The sequence below is a fragment of the Alexandromys fortis genome, unplaced genomic scaffold (assembly GCF_014885135.2).
Source record: "Alexandromys fortis isolate MF-2015 unplaced genomic scaffold, M_Fortis_MF-2015_v1.1 scaffold_205, whole genome shotgun sequence".
Taxonomy (NCBI): Eukaryota; Metazoa; Chordata; class Mammalia; order Rodentia; family Cricetidae; genus Alexandromys; species Alexandromys fortis.
Genome location: NW_026068107.1, coordinates 222,389 through 233,565, shown reverse-complemented (window position 1 = coordinate 233,565; position 11,177 = coordinate 222,389). Strand labels below are relative to the sequence as shown.

General features: G+C 42.1%; 1 protein-coding gene across 5 annotated transcripts; it reads right to left on the bottom strand.

The window, feature by feature from the left end:
- Positions 1-7,022: 7,022 nt before the first annotated feature.
- Tceal1 (transcription elongation factor A like 1) lies at positions 7,023-8,921 on the bottom strand. Of its 5 annotated transcripts, none has more exons than XM_050124166.1 (2): positions 8,787-8,921; positions 7,023-8,095 (listed from the first exon to the last, which is right to left on the bottom strand). In XM_050124166.1, the coding sequence occupies exon 2, from the start codon at positions 8,063-8,065 to the stop codon at positions 7,568-7,570; it is 498 nt and encodes a 165-aa protein (XP_049980123.1). In that variant the 5' UTR covers positions 8,066-8,095; positions 8,787-8,921; the 3' UTR covers positions 7,023-7,567. The 5 variants fall into 5 exon arrangements, with proteins under 5 accessions (XP_049980123.1, XP_049980125.1, XP_049980124.1 ...); XM_050124168.1 differs by having other exon boundaries at positions 8,783-8,867; XM_050124167.1 differs by having other exon boundaries at positions 7,023-8,090; positions 8,787-8,867.
- Positions 8,922-11,177: the final 2,256 nt, after the last annotated feature.

Genomic DNA, 11,177 nt, shown 5'->3' with positions numbered 1-11,177 from the left:
TTTGGGGGATATTTCTGAAACATTAAAATAGACCACATAGCCCAAGAGCCATTAGTAACCAGTTCAGTGATAACACGGCCATATTTCTGAAGGAATCCAATAGTTTAGTTCAGGCCTGCGAAAGAGATTTTTGCAGAACATTGTGGACCCACTTCTTGTATCTGGTTTCGTCACTTCAAGGTTACACACAGATCTTCAGCTGGAGCACCTTTGATCTCTTCCCCCATTCAGTCATGAATCCTTAGCTAATTCCTTCCTAGTCACTCCAAAATAAATGTCCCAAGACATTTCTTATGCCAGACTGAGCATAGGTGAAAAGAATTATCCTCCACTGATGTAGACTATGGCCAACCTTGTTATAAAAAGCCCCTAAGCTGGTATGCATGGAAAATTCCCTTGCAGAGCAAACACAGATAAGGAATGCTGTTTCAAGTTCAGTCAGAGAAAGAAGGTTTAGACCAAGAGCCTGTACACTAGGCCTAAGTGAAATGGCTTAATAAACAGCAGATGGATCTCCTTGTGGGCTATATCAAAGTTGTTTTTGAGACCTTAAAGGACAGAGAGTTTAAAAAGCAGTAACCCTAAGACAAGGCCTGGATTTAATCTCTAACACAGGGGGGAAAATTTGATTTTATCTACAATTCTCCCATTCCTCTGATCTGGCCAGCATATTACTTATGTGGACTATTGAGATGACGAGGCCACACCTTCTATTAGTTGCAATGCATATTTGTTGCCTTAGTATCAATCAATCCAATGCTAATTTGAACCAGTTACAAACTGCCATTTGTGCACAGTCCTGGATTTAGACTAGACTCTGAAAAATTGTAAATATATTTGTACATGCTATAAGAACATAATTCCATTTTATTTTGAGAGAAGATGCTGCCAAGCACATCTTGTTCTAAGGACTATATACTGCTTCTAATCACACTTAGCACTGAGAAAACAGAAACAGAATTAAATGGCTAGGTTCATTTAGAAAGTCACATAAAGAGTTAACATTGTAACACACGGCTGTGGACAATGAGCGATTCCTTTTAGGCTATGACTAGTTTGTGTGATTCAGGAAGACACTTCTCCCCACACTTCACCTTCTATACTGTGTTCTGGAATATGGCACTGAGGTATTCTGCTAAAACCGAACCTATGTAAATGAGTCCCAGCCACAATCCCCACAGTCAGGGGAAGCTGAACAAGCCTTTTTCTGGAAGCAGAAACTGAAGGTTTCAGAAGACAGACAGGGCGTCCATGCAGAGAAAGGAGAAGCTGTTAACCCTGGATAACTGCTGCCATGGCAACAGTCACCAGGCCCCTGCTTTCTCTGGTGGAATCTGATGGAGTCCAGGGAGAATTTCTAGTCCGCGGCTTCCTGCTCCAATAGCAGGAACAGAGCCTGCCTTCCCTCTAATTGCCTCTATTTTCACACAGCAGGACTTGTCTGCCTGGGTTCCCTCAGCCCAGGGCGCTCTGTTGCTGCCTCCTCTGTATTCTTTCCCCAAAGCACATGATGGCAGTTCTTGCTATCAGAAAGCATCTGTTCACTGCAGTGGGCCCTGCCCAGCCTTTAGCTCTCCTGTTCTACTGTCTCAGCCTCAGCCTTGCAATGACATGAACCTTCTCTTTTTTTCCTTCTTGTATTATCTTAACTGGGGCCTAGAAACACACACACACACACACACACACACACACACACACACACACACCTGGATATTTCCAGAAAAGCAAAGATGGCCTCTGAAGAAGGGCTGGATAGCAACTCGAGCTTTTGGAAACAATGGGGACAGAGAATATGGTCCCATCTCGTCTAAAAGGAGCCAGTTACACTCTGGGGCCTGGAATTCATTCAGTGGAGATTCTGAATGCATACATTGGCTCCTTGAACTCCTCTTCTTGCCTCTGTCTATTCTCTCTTGTTCCCTAAAATGAGGCTGTAGTAGAAGCATAAATGAGGTGACTCCTAGGTTTAGAAAGATGTGTTGCTGCACTCCCGACACACTGAAAAGAGGCCCCTTTTGGTAATGCAACCGTCTAATGAGCTAACTCGACCTTTGCAGATTGTCCTTGTAAACTTACTCTTTATTTTCTTTACCTTTGCCCAACATTTTAAATTATGGAGAAAATATGCCCTTAAGTGATTAAAATATTAGTTTCTAGGGTCAAGGATTCCAGAAAAAAAAGGGACAAGAGAAGTATTGGTCATAAGACTTCATAATCTGTAATCTTCCTTCAGATTTATGGGACCCAGACCATCTGGTGACCTTCAGATAATATCAGGATGTGCCTCAGAAAATGGACCACTGCCTGATTAATGCGTGTCCTGGCACTGATTCATCAATGACCAAATTCCACTGCCATAAAAGTTCTGAAATATGGTTCTGGTGAGATGGCTCGGCAGTTAAGAGCATTTGCTGAAGAGGGACCCAGGTTTGATTCCCACTACCCATATAGCACTTCAAAACCTTCTGTAACCACAGTTCCAGGGATTCTAATGTCCTTCTCTGGCCTCTGCAGTCACTGCATGTATGTGGTACACACCTACACATATAAGAAATACTCATACATATGAAATAACAACCAGCAATTTAAAGTTTTTACATAAGATCTTCACTTGAATTTGTTAGCATGGGTGTTCCTTAAGATGATCATGCAGCCAGGTCTGATCACTTAGCTCATTACACTAAAGTCTATTCTGTACCACCACCATGCCTTTCCAATAACTCTATGGCCTCTATGATTTAGTGAGGTGACTCAGCTATTGTGAGATAACAAAAGCACCATTTGATTTGTTTGAAAATGTCCCCCAGGCAGGTTTCTACCACCTTTCCTGGAATCCAGATAGTCTCAAAGGAAAGTATTTGCTCCAGGGTGGCTTTCATTGCTGTGCTCTAGTGCATTATACAGCTAATTTGTATACCAGGAACTCACTAAGGACCCAGAATAACCAACCGCAGCCTGAGATGTGGGTAGCTGAGGTTGGAGTGGAGGAGATAGCATCAGACTATCTGATTCAAGGAGATTATATTTAATGACTATTTGCTCTGCGCTATGTCCTGGGTGTGCTAGGGAGCAAGAGACAGGATTCTTTGAGAAGCGCACTGATTTACAGAGAAAGTAGATGCCTAAAATAATTTCGACACATAACAACAACAATAAGAATGAAAGTTTAAGGTGCTTGGTGCGTTAGAAGTGCCAGTTAAGAACACTTAACAACTTGGTTTGGTGACTGTTAGGGATATCCTCTGGGACTGACTGAATGGGATTTTGCTGAACAGAAGGGGTGAGGACCTTCTAGGCAGATGTAGGGGCTTGAACAAAGACATATTATACAGGGAGAAATAAATAAAAAATACAAGGAAGTATAATCAGGACTGGCTATTGTGTGGTGGTGAATAACACCTGAGTGCTCAAAGTACTCAGCCTTAAACAGAACATTCCTAACACCCCATCTAGTAGTCAGTGATCATCTAAGAAGAGAGGTCAGAAAGAACATAAAAGCTGGAAGATAATGGTGCTAGAGAGATGGCTCAGAAGTTAAGAGAAGTTGCTTTTCTTTGAGAGGACCTGAATTTAGTTCTCTGCACCCATGTTGTCAGGTGACTCACAGCTGACGGTAAATTCCACTTCAGAGAATCCAAATCCTCCTCTGCCCTCTGTGGGCACCAGCACACACATAGGAGAGAGAGAGAGAGAGAGAGAGAGAGAGAGAGAGAGAGAGAGAGAGCAGAGAGACAGATATGGATGGAGAGACAGAGACACAGAGCAAGACAGAGATGAAGATAATAAAATAAACCTTCCAGCTTGGTCTACAGAGTAAGTTCCAGGACAGCCAGGGCTACACAGAAAAACTCTGTTTCAAAAATGAGAAGAATGTTTGTGAAAACTTCTGGGCAGGGCAGAGCCAATTTCAGGTATGACTTCACAACCTCTTGTGCTTATATGCTCTAGGTCTACATAGTAGTAGGTCTATCAACAGTTGCTCATAGACCAGGGAATGCCCTCCTTTTCCTGATAAATTCTTGGCTACTGATGGATTCTGGTGAAAGGAAGTCATTGTCTTCACTCAATGATGAGCTCATGAGGCCCCAGTGGATAGTTCCATGCCAAAGGTAACACGGATGATCCTGGATAAACTCCATGGTTCTCAAAAATGAAAAAGGAATGTTTGGAACAAAAAACAAAAGGTGGAAGAAAGAAGGATGATTAATAGAGGTAGAAGTGAGACTAGAGAAGGTGGAGAGTTTAGTAATCAGAATGTATTTTTATGTCTGTTTGAAATTGTCAGAGAGCAAATTTAATACAAATTTTAAAAATGAATGACCACTGTAATAAACTACAATATGTTCCGAGTATGCAACATACACATCATTTATATCTGCACTAGGTTCATATGCAATGTGCAGATTTTCAGGACATATTATTGGGTTAAAATATTTCTTTTTGAATTTCCTTTTTATTCATTCCTTGTGTCTTCCACACCATAACTCTCAATCCCATTCATTTCCTTGTACCTTTGCCTCTGCCCTCTGCCCTTTGCAACCTCCCCACCCCTAAAAATAAAATAAAATTTAAGAGAAATAAAAAAGAAAAATCTTGTCATGAAAGCTGTAGTGTGACACAGTGAGTCACACAGTATATCCTTTTGTCCATATATCTTTAGGCAAAGAATCATTCATTGGTCTGCTTCAAGGACTCTGGTTTTTGCTACACTGTCAATGCCGAGCCCTCACTGGAGCTCTTCTTGGATATCCTGTTGCTACTCAGTGTTGGGTCTCCAGGATCAGCACCTTCACATACTCTGGCAGATCGTAGCTAGGGTGCATGTTGGCATGGGCCAACTCATAACTCTAGTTCTGGGTCTGGGTAGTTGCAGGGTTGGTGAGCCTGCTAGTTCTACCCTGTCTTCACCTCTAAGATGTGTTCTCCAGCATTGCCCTGGCTAGTTCAAGCCTAGCAGTGATGAGGGAATGGCAGGGCCATTTTTCGTGCTTTCCCTCGGGGTCAGCTCATCCACACCTACACCTTCAGGGCCAGCTCTATTGGGTTATCCAGGCAAGGTACGGGGACCAATCTCCCAAGTGCTGCAACTGGTGAATGGCAGGGACAGCTCTCCCACCTGCCACAGTCCCTGAGGGGCATCTCTCCCCTCCCACACCATCATATGGCAGATGAGGGGCGGGACCAGATCTCTCAAGCTCACCTCTCCACTGCCCCCTGCCCCCCCCACGCGCTACACACACACACACACACACACACACACACACACACACACGCTAAGGTCATCTCTACTGTGCTGTCCATAAAAATATTTCAATGGATGAAATACAGGATGTGGCATTTTTAATGCAGTGTCAGTTAGATCCTATTAATATACATTTATATGTATGCATGTATATACACATATACAATACTATCTATGAATGTGTTTTGTATATGGAAAATAGTATACATGTGTGCTTATTTGTCTATAGGATTTTCATTGCTTCTCATGTGGATTAACTTATTTGACCATTTTCCAATAGATAAACTGAGGTGTTTGTTTTGTAAATATATAACATATTTTCAATATTTTATTCCAGTTTTACATGTATCAATACAATTTTTTAATATTTGTTATTCACATTTTTGAGACAAGACCTCACTGTGTAGCTCTGGTTGACGCAGAACTCACTATGTAGAGCAGAGCAGTCTTGAACTTATGGAGATCTGCCTGCCTACTGTTTTCCATATACTCTTGAAGACAGGAATGTACCAGTTTGTATTTTTGTTGGGAGACTTTGTTTTTGATTTATTTTTCACATAGAGTCTCACTCTATAGCTCATACTGGCCTAGAACTCACTGTGTAGCCTAGTCTGGCCCCCATCTTGAGGCAACCCTTTTCCTCAACTTCCCAAGAGTTGGGATTTCAGGCTTCATTTACTATCACATGGGCATTAACATCTATCTTCCTCTTTACTTTACACCTGTTAACTGAATAAATAAGGCAATTATGCAAGAAGCCCCTGAGAGAAAACACACTCTAAGCTCTAAGGTTGATAAGGCGATTGAGATTACAGTTAACCTTGGGTATGTGGAAAGGGAGTTTCTACTCTAATCACACAGCGTCTTACAAATCTGACTTCCTATCCCAGGTCTCTGTGACCTCATGCTTGACTACAGGAAGGAACAAGAGACTTTAAGAGAAAAAAAAATCATGGAATGAGCCATTTTGCCTAGCATCTTAAACAAAAATTATGCATTCTTTTACTGTATCAAAGCCTTAACAGCCTTGTGATTATATACACTTGGGTGTGTTTAATAGTAAAGCTGGAGGAAAGAATATTCTCCATAGATACAAAGGAGGCACACTACAGTTGTGGCTCACTAGGGATTACAAACCAGGTATTCCACCGTGAGGATATTTGCAGAATATGGTCCAGTGGAAACATCAGGATCTAGCAGCAAGGGCAGCTGGGCCTGGTAGGTGTGGCAATGCATATGAGCACAGCAGAGCATGGACAGACTACGGCACTCACTTGGAATCTCACAGGAATCTTGGGTGAGCACAAGAGAGATTTCTTTAGTTCTTATTCTCCTGTGCTCCAAAGGATTCTCTAGAGATTGGAAGGACTTACAAAAAAAAAAAAAAAAAAAAAAAAAAAAAAAAAAGAGTTCAAAGGATCTTTTCCTCTTAGTTTCACAGCAGCTCCGGAAGGTTTTTTTTTTAACTAGTATTTAACTTGGAAAATGTTTTTCCTACTGATAGTAAAGAGCTCATTTATATTTCTGCCTAAGAGATTCAGAAGAGGGGCTAGGGAGATGGCTCAGTGGTTAAGAGCATGTGTTGCTCTTCCAGAGGACTTGGGTTCAAATCCCAGCACCCACATGGTGGCTCACAACCATCTGAAACTCCAGTTCCAGAGGATCGGATATCTTCTTCTGATCTCCACAGGCACTACGCATACACCTGGTGTAGGCAAAACACCCAGACACATAAAATAAAATAAAAAACCTTAGAAAAAGATTCAAAAGAAACATAGTATTAACTTTTAAGTTCCAATAAATATTTATTAAGGATCACATTGTCTTTATAAGCTGACTAGCAAGTTTTGTTTTTTTAGAATTGCTTCACATTTTCACTACATTGTTTGTTAAGCAACAAATAAAATGTATTCATCATGAAAAGTGAGACTTTAGATAAAGCAAAATTTAAAAAATATAAAAATCACCTATTATCCTTTACCACACAGATAACCAATGTCAGTTAGCCTTTAAGTATATAGTTTTAAGCTTTTCTTTGCATATTAATATATAAATGTGTTTTCCTTTTACAAAAATGGGATGCTATGTATATAACTTTTGCTTTTATCACCTCACATATATGTTTCTCTTTCCATGCAAATGGATCGGACTCGGATTTTAGAACGTTAAAGAAAAAAACAATAAAAGGAATCCTGTGCCAGTTACAAGTCAAACACCTGAAATAAAACTGCACAAAAAATTCAACTAAGAAAGAAAAAGGCATGTAAGAAGATAAGTTCAGGGAGCAATACTCTTATCAAGCAAAACAAAGAAAGGTGGAACACATTAAATAGGATAAGGGCGGTTCCGTTTTGCCTTCCAATGCATTATCATCAGTTTATTTCGTACTCGCTTCATCTCTTCCAACTCATCCGCTGCCTGTATCATTTCTTCATTGCTTAAATTTCTGCCATGGATGACTCCTCTGAACCGAGGGCGGAAACGGGCCTGCCTTTCTTTGAAACTTCCCTCCTCTAGCTTGTGTTCGCCCAACCCACAGGGAGGTTGCTCCATGGCTGGACGGCCCTCGAACAGGTCCTTGGGCGAGAGGCACTCCTGCCGAGGACGCTCTTCTGACAGCAGCACCTCTGGCAGCAGCTCAGGCAGAAGCTCTTCAGGAAAGAAGTCCTCATCTGAGGACTCCTCCTCGGAGGACAGATCCTCTGAGGACTGCTCCTCCTCGGAGAACTGATTTTCAGGAGACTGCTCCACCGGAGGCTGCTCTTCCTCGGTCTTTAGAGTGCTCTGTGCGAGTTCTTCATTTTCTTTGCCCGAGTTTTCCATGCTGAGAATTTTCTTCTTCAAGCAGCTGTTCTTAAGACAAGAAAAAGCAGACCAGAGTCACAATACTTGGTGGGCTGCATAAACACCCTGGTTCCGAGTTTCAATCCCTGCCTTTGCCCGATTGAGGTGGTTTTAAACCTTAGCTTACTCCCAGACTCTTGGGCTCTCCCGCCCGCGGCTGCGGAGCAGCCCCTCCTTCCCGAAAGACCACCATTTTTCCCGGCAGGCCTTGCCACAAGGCCTCTCCTGCAGTGACAGGGGCGGAGCGGTGAGGTCCGCGAACTGTTCCCCTCCGAGTTCGGTCTCAGACCGCCCCCCCCCCCATCCTGTCCCACTGCCCAACCTTACCCCGACCTCCGGCCCGTGTGGCCCCTTTTGAGGAGCCTGCGTGAGACCCGAAAATCTGCAAATAGACGCCAGACAGAGTAGGGGGCGGGGATAGGGGGAGAAGCGGACCCGGTGACGCACACCCCTTTTTGTGGGGGATCAGCTAACCCAGAGACAGATCCCTTGGGGTTCACCTTCCTCAGACCTCACATAGAACATCATCCTTTGTACCCCACCCCACTCCCAAGACCACCATTTTCTGCACCGAAATTGTGGGCGGGGGCGGGGCTGGAGCATAGTGGAAGCTCGGATTCTGCCACGCAGGTACGATCCCGCTGGCTACAAGTCACCTCTGACAATCACCAAATCTAGAGGATCCAGGGAACTTACTTACTTCTGCTTTCCTTCTCGACCAAAGGGTAATAGAAAGACGGTGTCTGGACAGGCAAAAATGACTGGGACGAGAGAGACTTGGGCAGACATAGGCTCCTGGTCACGTGAGGGGCGCGCGTCACTCCCAGGCTGAGATCCCTAGTAACCACTTTGGCGACCATTTGGCACCATTTGCCAGAATCTTTTGACCTCAGACACAACGGACATTTTCACTCACACCCCCCCCCCCTTTATTTGCCTTTTCTTGGTTGCTAGAGAGGACTGGCATCTGGTTCCCCAGGGTTACCTCTTTCCCACTGCATCCCAACGCTACGTCTCAGTCTGACTTTCCACTCAGCAACTGAGACTTCAGGTGTCCCCTTTCCTTTAGACCCTGCACTAAAATGTCACTGTTTCACCCCCATAAACCAAGTTAACGTGGTCAGTATCGGCAACATGACAGATGCCTGTAATCCCAGCACTCGGGGTACAGAGACAATAGAATTGCCTCAAATGAGTTCTGTCTCCATAGCCAGTTCCAGGCCACTCTGAACTACACAGCAAAATTCTGGCAGCAAAACAAAACAAAACTTTTCAAGGGCACAGGACAGATGGCTGAGCACGTGAGAGTACTTGTCCTTGCAGAGGAACTGTGTGTGATTCCTAGCGCCCACGCAGTAGCTCACAACCCCCCCCCCCATAACTGTTTCTAGGTATCCTACCCCCAACGACAGCAGGCACACACATAGTGCACAGACACACATCCAGTAAAACTCACAATAAGGTAAATGAATCTGAAAAAATACCCCTCAAATACTGATTTTTGTGCTTAACCCACATCCCCATTAAATCACCTTTCTAATATCCTGTTATTTCCATGATAGTTAATCTTTCATTTTTCTTTCCAACTCTTTTCTTTGTTTTTGAGCCCGTCAACTGTCATAAATAGAAAGTCTAGGATAAATTAGTCAGCATCCGATTCTACACCTCTTAAGTGTATAAAGTATGTAAATCTAATGACTGTACTTTGATTGATATACATCAAAACACGCATGAGTCCATCTACATCTACAATAGTCAAGAGAACTTTTTTGTTCTGTGAAGTGGGAGAGCACTTAGTGCACAATGTGTTATTATTCTCCCCTCCGTATAAATCACCATCATTTCATAGTTACTATTCATAGTGGAAGAATTAGATTTCACAGAAACCCTAAACTCTTAATAATGAACTTTTGGTCTTGTGGTTGAAAAGGCTGACATTAATTTGTTAAACCAACAAATATTTGGGTCTTGAGGTAGCTGAACCCCAAAAGATAGATGCAATAGATAAGACATTGTGTATTAAACTATGTAATAATTCAGCTGACCACATAATAGCAGGATTAAAATCATGTATACATAGTTTGCTGTCGTCACAAATGGTACATGTTTTGGCTTGTACCTTTTTATGATCTTTAACATGAGCCTCCTTCTCACCTATCTAAAAAGCATGAATGCCACTTCCTTATGCAGATTTTTCTTCCAGAGAGGGAACTCTTTTTTTTTTTCTGTTTTATACTTCCAGGGTAACTAGGCATCAGATCTGTGAGAGTTCTGAAATCGACTTTTTTTCTAAACCTAAGCAGTTTTGAGATCTTTCTGAACATAAATTCATATTTGAAATATCAGATTTGTGAGGATTTTGAAATTTATTCTTTGTCAAACATTGGCTATTTACTATGTTTCTGAACAGAAATTCACATGTGAAATATCCAGTTTTATTAACTTTTTATTGCTCTACTGTGGACTTAGTTTGTATTGAAATACAAGTTAATTTACTTGTATAGTTTATCCAAAATTTTTGGATTTTCCATTTTTTTTTCTGTGCTGTGTATCTTTAAAATCAAGTTCACCTGTGCTTCCTTTAGTCTACCATGAAGGGTTTATTTTTCATTTGTGTGGTTTCTTTTTTAGAGAATTCCAAATTCATTAATGTTTTCATTCCTGTCATTATTCTCTTTACATCCTGTAAACAATGTACAGTGGCTAAGACATTCCATTTAGTTTTTGACATTCAAAGTTTATACAGAAACTGATTATTTACACATGTCTTCAATTGAAATCTCACTCCCTATTGCTTACATACATTGGCACTTGCTCTGTCCTGTGGGATGTTACAAAAATGCATAAAGTAACAAATACCTGTTAGCCTTGGTAACATGTAAACTGCTAGAATTTTGTTTGGTTATTTCCCTTTCCCATCTGTGAGATACAGTGATGCTGTGGGATAATGTCTTGTTCACTGTAAAGATTTGTCACTCATATTGGTTTAATGAAATGCTGATTGGACAGTAACCAGGCAGGAAGTACAGGCAGGGTGACCAGACTAGGAGAATTCTGAGAAGAAGAAAGGTGGAGATGCAGTCACCAGCCA